General features: G+C 41.5%; 1 protein-coding gene across 1 annotated transcript; it reads left to right on the forward strand.

The window, feature by feature from the left end:
* Positions 1 to 6,950: 6,950 nt before the first annotated feature.
* On the forward strand, positions 6,951 to 8,700 carry LOC122659127 (probable ascorbate-specific transmembrane electron transporter 1). The gene is made up of 4 exons (XM_043854277.1): positions 6,951 to 7,094; positions 7,468 to 7,516; positions 7,607 to 7,806; positions 8,313 to 8,700. The coding sequence occupies exons 1-4, from the start codon at positions 6,951 to 6,953 to the stop codon at positions 8,610 to 8,612; spliced, it is 693 nt and encodes a 230-aa protein (XP_043710212.1). The 3' UTR covers positions 8,613 to 8,700.
* Positions 8,701 to 15,291: the final 6,591 nt, after the last annotated feature.

Consider the following 15,291-nt stretch of genomic DNA (forward strand, 5'->3'; position numbering starts at 1 on the left):
TCACACTCCCCAACAGAGAACTCTTGCACTAATAATATCGATGTCTCTCTTTTATGCCCATGCCTCTGCTCTTTATGTTCTTTTCATAATTTTAGTGACCTTTTCGATTTTCAGTTCTTTATAAGTAATGTACACAGCCTAATTAAAGCTCACAAACACCTTTGAAAAAGAAAAAGATCAAAGCATAAGATCAACATACTGGCTAACCAAACCCCCAAGAGAGAGAAAGAGAGAGAGAGAGAGAGAATTGGTTCCTCGTGTGTGCACAGAGGAATACAGAGAAGGTTCTATGCTCACGTGAGCCAATGGGGTCGGACCCCAAAAGTTTCATTCCAAGTGGAACCCTCCAAAAAATTAAAAAGGGTTCTCCATAATTAATGATTTGTTTATCTTATTAGTGTGTCTCATCCCCAACTTTAGAAGAGGATTTTGCCCTGATGCTCTCTCCCGAGTCCCGATCGATCGCCAAAAGAAAAAGAGAAGAGTTTGACATGAAAAAAGACGAAAGAGACCACCACATGCACATGCAATTACAAAGATAGATGGATATGGCGATAAGAAGCAAAAGAAAAAGATTACGTGCGATTGAAGCCAAAATCAGAAGACACCATGCCACGTGAGTAAAGATTGATAGCTAAAGATGACCAAATCCTGTTATTATTTCATTCCTCCATCTCTTTTCCTTTTTACCCAAAACCACAAACACTACAAGTGGCCAAAAATGGCGTCTGAAATCCTGTATATATTCTGATGAATCGATCAATGTCATCTACGAAAAAAGAATTGAATCCAATGATGATAGATAGTGTCGGCATGATTTTAACACGTGGTATTACAACTATGTCCCACGTGTGCATTTCAGTGCTCTACATCCACGTGGCAATCCATGCCACATATGCTCACCACGTACATGCGTAGTTTATTCTAGCTTTGGACTGGAAGATTGCAGGGCATGGTGGGCTCAAATAAACTAGGGCCCACTGTACATGGGCCTTGTATATCTATATCTATTTGCAAATCGCCTTCCACGTTGCAGTCTTGAACTGATATAAATTAGTTATTGCTGCAAGGTCCATGTATTAGATCTCCACACCCAATTCGACCTTACCGTGGGTGTCCTTTCTGGACTAGGCCAGCCCATGAACAACACAGATAGGGTCGGGTGAGTCATTCCTGGGTTATGATTGCACGAGGCCCAGATTGGTCGGCCCAAACTTCACACAGCCGATTCAATGAGAGAAGCTTTTTGTATTTAAGGGAAGATTAAGCGTAGGTGATGGTGATCTCCCTCAGGTTGCAGAACCATTTTAAGCAAATCGAACTAAATAGTGGGTCTGGAACTCTGGATTTTGATTGTAACAACACTTCACAGATTCTGTTAAATTCCCCCACTTCCGAGCCATTCTGGTGGACTTTCTTGGGTCTCAAACATTTTAACATTATAATGATGTAAATGCATATTAGATAATATATAAAAAAAGAAAAAATGATGTACACATTGTCTGTAGTCCTCTCACATACTCTATTCTCCGTAATTAGGGATGTAAATGAATAGTCGAAATCCGTTTCCGTATCTGTTTAGCATTATCCGACTCCGTCCGAAAGCTAAACGGATACGGATACGGATAGGCGATAGCTATCCGAAAAACTATATGTAAACGGATAAAATATTCGATCCGTATCCGTGTCTGTATCTGTTTAGCACTATTCGAATCCATCCGAAAGCTAATCGGATGCAGATGCGGATATAGCACTATCCGAGCCGAATCCGATCCATTTACATCCCTATCCGTAATACTTTCTGACACTCTCTCTTCTCCTTGACAATGAAGATCTCTCTTGTATACAAATCGCGAGGCACTCTTTCCCTGCACCCATTGGTTTGGTGTGGAAGATGCGGATGCCAATACATGCAGGTGGTGGCATGTAGATCCTAGGGAAAAAAAAATCCTCTATAGTACCTTAATCTTGTGATGCCTTGCAATTTGGGCCTGAGAGTTCGACACGTGGAAGATGCGGCATTCAACGGTACCGAACTCAAGAAGAAGGAAAAAAAAATCTGGGTCAATCGAACTCGCACCTTTGGATAAAACATCTTTCATGTGCCCATGTGTCGAGCTCTCAGGCCCGAACCACAAGGCACCACCACAAGAAGGAATTGCAGAGGATTTTAATCGTAGATACAAACCCCCAAGTAGGGATGTAACGATCGGATTCGGATCGGATCGTCGGATGTGATCGAGCGATATTCCCGCAATACGGATACCTCTAACGATTCGATCGATTGATTGATTTTCACCATCCGTTACATTCGCTTGTGTAACGACCTTCCTCCTAGCGAAACAATTCTCTCAATCCATATCTCTTAGATCATGATTCTCTTTTCATCATATTCTAGAACTTGTTTAATCTTCAAAACCCTAAAAATCATTATTTACTTAATTTTTATTTTGTATTCGATTTTTTTGACGATTTTAATCGAGTATTTGGATTATTTTGGATATCTCTAACGAATACGATGCCCCTAAAAGATATCGATTGATTGATTTCGGTTATCCATTTACATCCCTACCCCAAGTGACTCAATAAAAATAAAAATAAAAATAAAAACTTTTGGTGAAAACTAAGCTTTTATCAGACCTTTTTGGCCTCCAAGGGATGAATCAGCCATTTATAGTGGAGCCCAAAACTATTACTCTCTCTCTCTCTCACCATCATCATCGCTGGAGGATCTCATGACTCTCATATCTCAAGCTCAGATGAATTGCATTGAGTTGGTGACGGGATCACTCTTAGCCAAGCGCAGCCTGAGCTCTACATTGGGCCTCACAGGCCCAGACTGGTGAGCGAAATTTTGGGTTGGGATGGGTTGGCTCAGCGGCACTGGACCAGTGGTTTAAACATATCTGTAGGCGAGCACAACCCAAACCCATGCAATTAAATAAGATCTAATTCCCCCCATCAGGCACAAACACGTGGTCCATAAATAAGGCCTTAACCTAATTATCTGATAAGGTCCCATGAATTGGGCTATGGATGCCCAATAAGCTGGCCCATGTATAGAAATGTTATTTGGGCCCTAAACTAAAAAGCCCATTTGAAGTGAGGGCTTGGAATTGATTCTGCTGGGATATTGAGTAACATAACAGCTTGTTTGGTTGCAAGGTAAATTAAGGGAAGGAAAGTGAAATTATATAAGGTAAAAGCTAAAAGGAACATTTTTCTAATTATTAACTCAGATTATGACGTAACTAATTTCAAAATATACAAAATTTTGTTACTAAATTCCATTTTATTCAGCAATCAAATTTGTTCCATTTGAAATGTAACAAATATAGTAAGAGTTTTATTTAAGTTACACAATCAAGATTACAACGTTTTCTTGATTTCTTTTTTACTTGAAACCAAGCGGGACCATCAAAGAAAGATCCGATCTTTTCCACAAAAAAATGTAGAACATAATTCGGCAACTACACTTATATTTCATAAAAGAAAGAGCTAATAAGATCCAATGCAAGGTACGATAGGGATTGAGATATCAGTATCCGTCTCTATCGATAATTCATATCGATTTGATACTGATCCGTATCGGCTCAGATCGAACAATTTTGCTGTTACTCTTCATTAAAAAATTGATTTTTTTTTTTTTTGGGATGATTTTATCCTTGATTTGATATCAATACTTGATCCAAGATCGGTGAAATATCGATATCAGCCTCGACCTATACCAATACGATCCAATAACAATTGATATCTTCGATCCATAAATCATAACCTTTGTAATTAACACAATTAGTAGCTCTTATTCTCTTAACCAACTCCCTAGCGACAATGGAGATGTGACGACCATCTCCATTCATACTTGATCATGCGACACACTTTTGTTTATTTATGGAAATGTCGAAATATTCGAAAGCCATTTTCATGTTGTTGAGAAATAGAAGATTGCTTAGGTATCTTTCTATAGTACGTGGAGATTCCCACAGCGAGGTTGGTTGAAAAAAAAATTGAAAAATAAGGAACTTTGATGGGTCTACTTGATCTTCCTCTTCTTGACTTCTAGGGCCACAGGTGTGATTGTTCACTGTTGTATTTTTTTTTTTTTTGTCTTCTTTGGTACCAAGGTGGGCCCACCACTTGGTGGCCCGGAGTGGGGTTGGGTGTTTGACGGGCCTAAGAGGGAGGGAGAGTGAAGGGGGGTGCTTGCCTTCTTTGATGTCAAGGTGGGCCCACCACTATGTTGGCCCGGAGGGGGATTGAATGCTTGATGGTGCCCGAAGGGAATGGGAGTGAAGGGGGTGTGGGGCACCAGATCTTTATCACCTCCAGTTGGCTGTCTGGCCCAGTTCTCCAGTTCCTCTAACAAAAGGGGGCTGAAATGACCTCTCTACCCATGCCCAAACGCTCTGCCCGGGTGGGATCCACCATCCCCCTATTAGAAGAACTAGGGAACTGGGCCGGTCAGCAACCCGGAGGTGATAATTTTCCGTGGGACACCCAATTGTGTGGTAAAAGACTCAAACACAAGCACAAGCCTAAGACCAAGTTTCGACAAGCAAGGCACGAACCAATCGACCTAGTCAACTAGGAGCTTAGGCTCCCAAATTTATGTGTCCTAAAACCAACCAAATGATTGTTCTAGATGGTGGAAATGGGTGCTTCAAGTGAGAAAGGATCTTCTATTTACTTAATTGATATCCTTTTTCTACTTTAGTTTTATTATTATTATTATTATTTTTTAAGTAGGTCAAGCCACTATTCACTATATAATGGGATACTATGTGAAGTGGGCAAGAGATCGCTATTAGGTCGTGTAGCGCCTTGATTAGCGTAGGGGTCAATGAGATCACACGTAGGGGTATCAACATAAATACGATTTTTTCTTTTATAGAACAAGATGATAATTTCACATGTTCTTGTGTCTGGGTGCAAGAGCCACGCGATCAGGTAGCGTTCTTTTTCTCTAAATATATTTATTGTAATGTGCTTAATTACCTTAAAACTACAAAAGATTTAGAAATATGAAGAACCAAAAAAAAAAAGGGAGGGGGAGGGGGAAGAAGGCTGCCAAGCTATGTGGCACCTACACCCAGACATAGGAAAGGCGAAATGACCGCTCCGCTTATGTGAAATGAAAAATCCTACCCCTGTTGGATGATCTTGTGCTCACTCATTGGACCCGTGCTAGTGCAAGGGCCACACAACCTAGTAGCAATCCCCTCAAAAAAAAAATATTTTTGTAGTTTCAAAGAAGTATATAACTAATGGGAAAAAAATCTTCACCAAAAAAAAAAAAAAAAAACCTAATAGGAAAAAATTCCCAGGCAACCAAAATCCAACTCCCTCACGCATAGTCACTTTCCTTCTTGGCTCCTCCCATGCCACACTCTCTCCTCTACCCCTATTATCGAAATCGATTGACATTCACCCATTGATGGGGCGTAGGAAATCCTGTCACTCTCGCGTTGTGGGAAACCTCCTCCCATAACTAATTATCACACTTGAACATTTTTAAGTAGTCAATAGTCAATAATTACTAAAATTATTTATAACATGATGGAGCCACATCTGCTTCCTTTCAAAATTATTTATTTTGAAAGGTCTGTTCATTAGTATCTTATTGATTATATTGTTATTTTCATTGTTTACCTAAAAAATAAAAACTATATTGTTATTTTCATCAATAATATACTTTAACATCTAAACTTCTTTAAAAAATTGTTATTTATGAACTGTAAAACCAAATGTCTTTGAATTTTGTCATAATTAATAGGGAAACTGATCTCTACTTGGTGGTGGATGACTAACTCAACCAAATTTGGTGGGATGGTTTTGTTTTTATCCACATGACAACTTAATTGCTGCTTAAGCTTTATGGAGAAGTGGTCCACATGATTTTTTTTTTTTTTTTTTTTTGGTGGGAAGGAGGAGGAGGCTTACCATGAAAATAAAACACCTTTGAGAAAGAAATCATTTCTTAGAATTTTTATATTTTTCTTCTAAAATACTCTTTTTTTCTCTTTTTTCATCCTCTTGAAAACATACATACCATTGGCATTCAAATTAAATAGTCATCATCTAGTCATGTACATGCCCATCGTTCAACTTGTGGGTGAATGGATTCTCATTCATTGTGGCTGAAGAAAACTCAATCTTATTAAGTATTATCGTATTTGAGGGTAGGTCGATTGTGGAAACAACATAGTATCATATATTCGTGATGGATATTCTTTGTATCAATTTTTTTTTCTTTCATATTGGGGTTATGTTACAAGTGACATCGCCTCAAAGTAATGGGAGTGCGGCACCATACTTAATTATTCAACAGTAAAAACATGGGCAGTGGTGTCTTTTTATCCTTTCAAATGTTGAATGAACGGTTGGATTCTCAAGTGTGGTGCACTGGACAATGCACCGCACTTGAGTGGATAAATTTCCTAGATGGGTCTATCACTTATTTCGATCATATATAATAGACGGCTTCGTCTGATTGCAAATAAAGTCTTCCGTTGATCATTGAGTGTAACTAACTTATGATTAATCTAACTATTGTGCCTTCAATGAACCACCAAAGAAAAAAGGAGGAGACTGAGCCAGGCAAGCGGTTTACTAGAGTGGTGCTCGACTGATCGGTGGCCACATGGTGATATCCCAATTTTGGAAGGAGATGGACGGTTGTGATCAATTATACCACTCCAATAAGCAAAAAAAAGTTTAAAACACACCCCGAGGGGTCAGCTCAGTTGACAAAAGACCAACTCCTCAAATAAAAGGTCATAAGTTCAAACCACCTTGGGGCCGATCCCCGATCCCCGATCCCCCTATTAAAGCTCTCCAATTCCCAAAAGGTAAAAACATTGAGATAGGCTTCTTATTAGAAGATATCTTTCTGCGCTTCCCCAATTGCTTAGGTTCCAAGTAGACTGAGCAGGTAACGAACACTTTCAGCGATGAGGACAAGGGTGGGTGCGGTTCCATTCACGGTCGTATCGCATTTGCTGGCAATTGCAGCGGCGTTTATGGTGTTGGTATGGTGCATCCATTTCAGAGGTGGTCTTGCTTTCGAATCCACCAATAAGTCTCTCATCTTCAATGTATTCTTCTTCTTCTTCTGGGTTTGCTGTTCTTTCAAGCTTTGTAACAAACAGAAACTGTACTATTTCTTTTGCTGACCTTATTAGTAATCAGGTTAAATCGTCTGATCAGCCAAACAATTGGGAAAGACAAAGGATGGCCTACCTAGACTAGCTTCTCTCTCTGTTCATGGATCATCTGTTTTGATTGGGTTTTTGAGCTTCGTTTTTGAGTTATTCTTAGAGCCAATATTATAGAGTATATGTATCTATATGTGTCACATAAAATAGATAGAACTCATAAATTAGATTGTGATATGGTATATGACTATATGCTATAATTAGGTGTAGCTAGCAAATTCAGATTTGAAAACAAATTAATTGTACTTTGCAGATTCATCCGGTGCTAATGTTAATTGGATTCATAATTCTAGGTGGTGAAGGTGAGGAAAAATCATTTCTGTTCAAATTATTAATTCTGATTGCCTTACTGTGTTTCATAGTGAATTTTTTTTTGGGGGGACAAAATGCAGCCATAATCAGTTACAAAGCTATTCCCTTGTCGAAGGAAGTGAAGAAGGTGATCCATCTCACTTTGCACTTCATTGCCCTCATCCTTGGCATTGTCGGGATCTATGCCGCATTCAAATTTCACAATGAGAGCTCCATTGCCAATCTCTACAGTTTGCATTCCTGGTTAGGGATTGGAGTTATCTGTCTTTATGGTATTCAGGTATTTACAAACATGAAACATTCATGCTCCTTCATATTTTCTTATTAACCTAGCCTGGTCTGGGCCGGTTTTATCCAGCCTGTTTTTTTTTTGGGCTGTTCCAGTGTTGTCTCAGTGTTCCATCTTAAGACTTCAAAGTATTGATGAACCAATGATTGAACCATTCCAAACTGGGCTTCTTATGGTCCAGGCTAGATATATAGAGGTTTCTGGCCACTGAGCCATTTTTGAAATGTTGGAACTCGGGTAGAATACTACCCTTTGCTGTTTAGGAGAGGGTGCCCAAGTGCTTATAAACCTTCACATCTGGAGCACCGTCTGGAGTTTTCAAACGCTAACTCTGATACCACTTGTTGGGACTTAGGTAGAACTTATCCTAAAAAACTAGCTATTAAAGAAAGTGTGTCCAAGTCCTTATAAACATTCACATTGATAGATATGAGATAATTGCTTTCACATGGAACCCTAACATAAAACTGATGATATTGAATTAATGCTTTTTGCAGTGGATATTTGGGTTCCTAATGTTCTTTTACCCTAGTGGGGTAGCCGCAATTAGAGTTCAATCTCTTCCATGGCATGTTCTCTTCGGGTTGTTCGTGTATATATTGGCCCTTGCCACTGCAATACTAGGCTTTATGGAGAAGCTCACCTTCCTCGAGACCGGAGGCCTTGCCAAGTATGGAACTGAAGCTTTCCTCGTCAACTTCACTGCCATCATTACTATTTTGTTTGGAGGCTTCATTGTGTTAACTGCTGTTTCTCCAGCTCCTGTAGAGGACGACTTTAGCTATTCACGTATCTAATCTAAATCTGATCATTATGATTTTGTATGTTCATCTATGATTCATGTACTAGTTATCAATGTTGATTGTTGGGATACCTTAAGATGTTGAGGCCACTATAATATATAATTTTTATTTAATTTATCTAACCTCTGATTGGATTGTGACAACACAGTTGCTTGAGTGAGTTTGACAATTTTGTTATTTGTTGTCCATGAATCCATGGCTTGTAGAATTGGGTCGAACTGGTGGTTTAACTTTAACCTGGGAAAACTGAAATCACGCTTTTTTTGTGATTTGGACCAGGTATATATAGATGGACCTGGCTCTCCTCCAACCGTGGCGGGAGCTGGAGGATCCAGCCAAGCAAAAACAGGGGGACGGCCTGTGATATGACCCAAACCCCCCTATTTTTGCGGTCCAGCTCCCGCCACGGCTGGAGGAGAACCGAATATAGTATAGATGCCTTGACTAGAACTTGAATCAATGGACAGTTTTCGAACACCTAGTGGTTTTGTCTACTGGTTTTCCTTTTGTTGGGTCTTACGATTTTTCTTTAGTTATTAAGGGAAAATGAACCCTATCTGAAGCATAGCTCTTGTGCCAGTACCCCGCCCCCGGCCAATGAAAAAATGTGTGCCAATGTTTATTAGGAAGGGCATAGTGGTCATTTTTCATGCCTGTATATTTGGGCGTAGGGACAAACTCTCGGACAGAGAACACGTTCCCAATTTTTAATTGAGAGAAAAGAATGCTACCCGATCGTGTGCCCAGCGTGGTTACCACGCCTTGGGCGCCTAGACATGACCGCCTTGTCCCCATGTAAAGAGGGGAATTTCCAGGCCCCCAAGGTGTGGTACACATATTGTACCCACGTTATACCCTTTGGACTCTCACTTGGATCATCGCACCTTGACTCCTTACTTGGATCATCACTATCCATCATGGTAGACAACTAAACATTGACCCACAAGCTTTGGAACCAGTCTTCGCCATCGACCTTCATCCTGCCGCCAAGATCAGAAAGGGGATTCTGCTTGATCACACCATTGGGGTTATCTTTGGAGAAACTGCAGTAATTGGGAATAATGTGTCCATCTTGCATCATGTGATTCTGGGTGGGACTGGAAAGGTTGGAGGGGATTGGCATACCAAGATCGGTGATGGGGTTCTGATAGGTGCTGGAGTGACCTTTTTGGGGAATGTGAAGATCAGGAAAGGAGCGAAGATTGGGGTGGGAGCCATGGTTCTGATCGATTTTCCATCAAGGACGACCTTTGTGGGGAATCTAGCTAGGTTTGTGGAAGGGAAGGAGAAGCCTTCGAAGCTCAAAGATATTCATGGGGAGTCCATGGATCATATTTCATCTCCGAGTGGCCTGATTACATTATCTAATCAACCAAATTCCAATTCCAAACAAGAAAAGAAAAGTCCAAAAATAAATTTTTTTACTTTAACCTCTGTTTCTTCTATTTATTTTCGTCTTTAATTTACTCTAGTGACGATGTTTATGATGTGTTGGCATCTGTCGTCTACTTTTGAATTTAACTTCCATTTTAATTTCCTTACTTATACTCTAAATTTTCCATTTTTCATTTTCATGGCTTCTGAATTCATGGATGGTCGTTCAGATTCAAAGCAAATTCCCTTTCAATATAGAGGGAAACTCTGATTCTTGACATCCAATTATGGATTCAGAGGCTTGACATCTTCCTTCGTATTATAGAGAAGAAATTGTTATTGAAGATTTGTTTAGGAATGAGATTCTTCCTTTTTTGAAAGTATGGCTAAGTAAGCATTGACATCTAGTAATATTAACGGTTCTACTGGAAGAGAACCGTTACAGCCAATATTGCCTTCCAATATTACCTTCCATTTATGTAGATTCCAATCACATCTTCTCCTTGATTCTTGTATTCAATCCCTTGATTTTATCTTTCCTTTTTTTGTATAATTGAATCCCATAATCCAGGGATCATCTTGTATATATTTTACATTGGATAATGATAATAGACACATTGAAATATTCAAATTGAATTTCCATTCGTACATGGTATCAGCCTGACTCGGTCTTGGCATCTCACGCTAATCTTCTCTGGTTTTCCATCTTCTCCTTGCAATGGATCCTCCCTCCGGCACAACTGCTGCTGTCTCTTCTGCAGCTTCACCTGCAATCCTCTCTCCTTCCATCGACAACACTTCTCCTTATTATCTTCACCCATCCGACAGTCCTGGAACTGTTCTAGTCTCCACCCCCTTAGTGGGCGATAACTATCCGACTTGGCGCCTTGCAGTTCGCATGGCCTTGTTTGCTAAGAACAAGATGCAATTCGTCGATGGCTCTCTGCCTCGACCATCGCCTCCCTCTCCGGACGTGCAGCTTTGGGACCGATGCAACTTCATGGTCCTCTCATGGCTTTTCAACATTCTTTCAAGCACCATTGCCGATAGCATGATCTATGCGGAGTCTGCCGTTGCTGTGTGGAAGGAACTCGAGGAAAGGTTTTCTTGTAGCAATGCTCCTCGGGTCTTCCACCTCAAACGCGCCATTGCGACCATCCAATAAGGCTCTGACTCGCTGGTTGTTTACTACACCCATCTCAAAGTCCTTTGGGATGAATTGGCCTCTTATGTATCAGCCCCATCTTGCACTTGCGGTGCCCATTCTCAGCTCCATTCCGCTGCCCAAGAGGAGCGCGTATACCATTTGCTCATGGGTCTTTCCGATAGCTATGCTGCCATCCGATCTCAAATACTCACCATGGACCCTTTGCCTGATGTCCATCGTGCATATTATCTCATCCTCCAGGAAGAACAGCAGCGTACCCTCACCCCTGTGCCTACCCTACCCGACATGGCTGCCATGGCTGCCAATAGGGTTGCTCCAACCCATGCTCCTCATGGCGATACTTAGCGATCACAGGGACGCCCCACACAGCAATTCCATGGCCGCTCCAATAGCAATCGTCCTTACTGTGACCATTGCAATGTCTTTGGCCATACCCGTGAGAGGTGCTGGCCGCTTCATGGTTACCCTCTGGGTCACCAACATCGATCCACCAAGTCACAGAGCTTGGACCACGCGACCGATAATTCTTGCCATGTCAATATTGATGCTGCTACTGATGTCCCTGTACCAAGCCTGACCATTGCCCAATACCAGCAGCTCATCTCTCTTTTGGGTAGTGATTCGCCTTCTACACCCACTCAACTCGCAGGTACGCCCGCTGGTTTTACTGTTTTAGGTAAAGTTTCTCCACCATGGTTATTTGATAGTGGTGCATCTGATCACATGACTTGTGATCTCCATGGCCTCATTAATCCCACCCCTCTTACTACATCCACTCCCATTTGGTTACCTAATGGGAACCTACTGCCAGCCACTCACATAGGAAATAAATCCCTTAATTCCTCCATTATTCTACATGATGTTCTCTACGTTCCATCCTTTAATTTCAATCTAATATCTATAAGCAAACTTACTTGCACCTAGAATTGCTCACTCATTTTTTTTTTCATCCTTTTGTGTTGTCCAGGACCTGTCAAAGATGAAGCCGATTGGGGTGGGAATGCTGTGTGACGGCCTTTATCACTTCTGTCCATCGGGTACATCTTCTGTGTGCGCCTCCGTTTCACCTACTCCCAACTCGCTTCTTTGGCACCAACGCCTTGGGCATCTCTCCAACAACCGCCTCCGCCATTTGTCTTCCTTTTTACCTGGTTTTACCCCATCTTCCCTACTCTCTTTATGTGATGTTTGTCATTTGTCAAAATAGACATGGTTACCTTTTTCAATAAGTAATAATCGGAGCACACAACCCTTTTCTTTGATTCATTGCGATATTTGGGGGGTTATCGCACTGCCTCAAACACTGGTGCACATTATTTTCACACATTAGTGGATGATTTTTCAAGGACTGTTTGGGCTTTTTTAATGCGCCACAAGTCTGAAACTTACTCCATTTTCACATCGTTCTCTGCCATGGTAAATACACAATTTAATGTTCGCATCAAACAGATTCGTAGTGATAATGGTATGGAATTCTTTTCCAAGCCAATGCTTGAGTTTTGCTCCAAAAATGGCATTATCCAACAACATTCCTGCGTTGACACCCTGCAACAAAATGGTGGCGTGGAGCGTAAGCACCGTCATCTCCTTGAGGTCGCACGTGCTTTACGCTTCCAGGCACACCTACTACTTCACTTTTGGGGGGAATGCGATTTAACCGCTGCTTACCTCATCAATCGCATACCCACGTCCAATCTCAATGGGAAAACACCACATGAGCTTTTATTTGGAACCGTTCCCGTTTATACCCACCTTCGCACCTTTGGTTGCTTATGTTACGCCCACAACCATGCCCCTGGTCGCACCAAATTTGACCCTAGGGCTATTCGTGGTATATTTCTCGGCTACCCCCATGCTCAAAAAGGGTACTGGATTTATGATCTTCAAAACAAAAATATTTTTGTATCCAAGGACGTCACATTCCACGAGGATGTTTTCCCATTTTCAACCATTCCTCTATCACCATCTCCCCATTCGGTTCTACCATTACCGGTTCCTGACGTTGAGGACACAATAATTCCACAAACCTCCCCTGTTAGTCCTCCTGCCCCCCTGCCCCACCTATCATTCCCACTCCTCCCGCCAATCCAGGTTCAGACCACTCCACCCCCATTCGTTGTTCAACTCGTACACATACACGACCCCATCAACTCACGAACTTTGTGTGTAATTTGGCCTCACCTGCCTGTTCTCACTCTCAACCGACGACATCTTCAGGTAAAATTCCCTACCCCATTCATTCAGTATTATCTTATTCCCAATTCTCTCCAACACATATTGCTTTTATGAGTGCCCTTCATTTAGAATAGGAACCTCATACCTTCATTGAGGCCATGAAACATGCTCACTGGAGAAAATCCATGGAGGCTGAAATTCAAGCCTTGGAACAGAATCAAACATGGTCATTACAACCACTACCTGCAGGCAAATCACCCATTAGATGCAAGTGGGTCTACAAAATTAAGCAAAATTCTGATGGCAGCATAGAGCGGTATAAGGCTCGCCTCGTGGCCAAGGGTTACACCCAACAAGAGGGCCTCGAATATACTGACACCTTTGCTCCAGTCGCTAAACTCAATCGTCACAGTTCGTAGTCTCCTCGCCATTGCTGTTGTGCGAGGTTGGCACTTACATCAGCTAGATGTCAATAACGCCTTTCTGCCCGGCAATCTCCATGAAGAGGTCTACATGCGCATTCCACCTGGCTTTTCCAAACAGGGGGAGACTCGTTATTATAAACTCTAAAAATCGCTTTATGGCCTTAAACAAGCCTCCAGGAATTGGTTTGCAACATTGACTCGATCGCTTCTTGATGCCGGTTATCACCAATCCAAGGCTAACTACTCTCTATTTGTTAGAAATACCGGCACCACATACACTGCCATGCTAGTATATGTTGATGACATCATTGTGGCGGGCGATGATCACATAACCATTCAGAGCCTCATCTCCTTCCTCAATAATCGGTTCAAGCTAAAGGATCTGGGCAAACTAAAGTTTTTTCTTGGCCTTGAGGTTGCGCGCAGCTCCAAGGGTATCTTCCTTAATCAACGGAAATTCACTTTGGATATCCTATCAGAATCAGGTTTGCTAGCAACTAAGCCCGTGACATTCCCTATGGAGCAGAACTCACGGCTTGACCCTGACACAGGAACACCCTTAGCTGATCCTGCTCAATATCTACGGCTCATTGGTTGATTGCTCTATCTCACCATCACACTGTCAGACATTGCCTATTGTGTCACCAATTTAAGTCAATTCATGCATCTCCCACGCCAGTCACACATGGATGCCGCAACCCGTGTCCTTCGATATCTTAAATCTTCTCCAAGCACATGGATTTTCTTTCCCGCATCATCCGATCTACGCCTCACTGCATTTTATGACTCTGATTGGGCAGCTTGCCCGACCACCAGGCGATCTATCACTGGCTACATCACTTTCCTTGGCGATAGTCCTATCTCCTAGAAGTCAAAGAAACAAAGCACAGTTTCCCGCTCATCCGTCGAGGCAGAATATCATTCCATGGCCACAGCCACTTGTGACTTAATCTGGTTATGCACACTTCTTCAGGACTTTGGGGTCCACCAGTCCGTTCCCATGCGACTTTATTGTGACAACCAAGCTGCTCTTCATATCGCTACAAATCCGGTCTATCATGAGCGTACTAAACATATTGAGATTGACTGCCATGTGGTCAGAGAACGTATCCAAGACGGATCTATCAGCACTTCCCACATTGCCTCTCATATGCAACTCACGAACATTTCCTAGATGCGCGTTCTTGATCTTCACGCTCCATCTTGAGGGGGAGTATTAACGGTTCTATTGGAAGAGAACCGTTACAGGTAATATTGCCTTCCAATATTACCTTCCATTTATGTAGATTCCAATCACATCTTCTCCTTGATTCTTATATTCAATCCCTTGATTTTATCTTTCCTTTTTTTGTATAATTGAATCCCATAATCCAGGGATCATCTTGTATATATTTTACATTGGATAATGATAATAGACACACTGAAATATTCAAACTGAATTTCCATTCTTACAAGTAAAATGGAAACAATACAGAAAATTTGGGTTTTAGTTATGGAGTCCACTGACCACAGAAAGATAATTGTTTTTCAG

This window comes from Telopea speciosissima, chromosome 1 (assembly GCF_018873765.1).
Source record: "Telopea speciosissima isolate NSW1024214 ecotype Mountain lineage chromosome 1, Tspe_v1, whole genome shotgun sequence".
Lineage (NCBI taxonomy): Eukaryota > Viridiplantae > Streptophyta > Magnoliopsida > Proteales > Proteaceae > Telopea > Telopea speciosissima.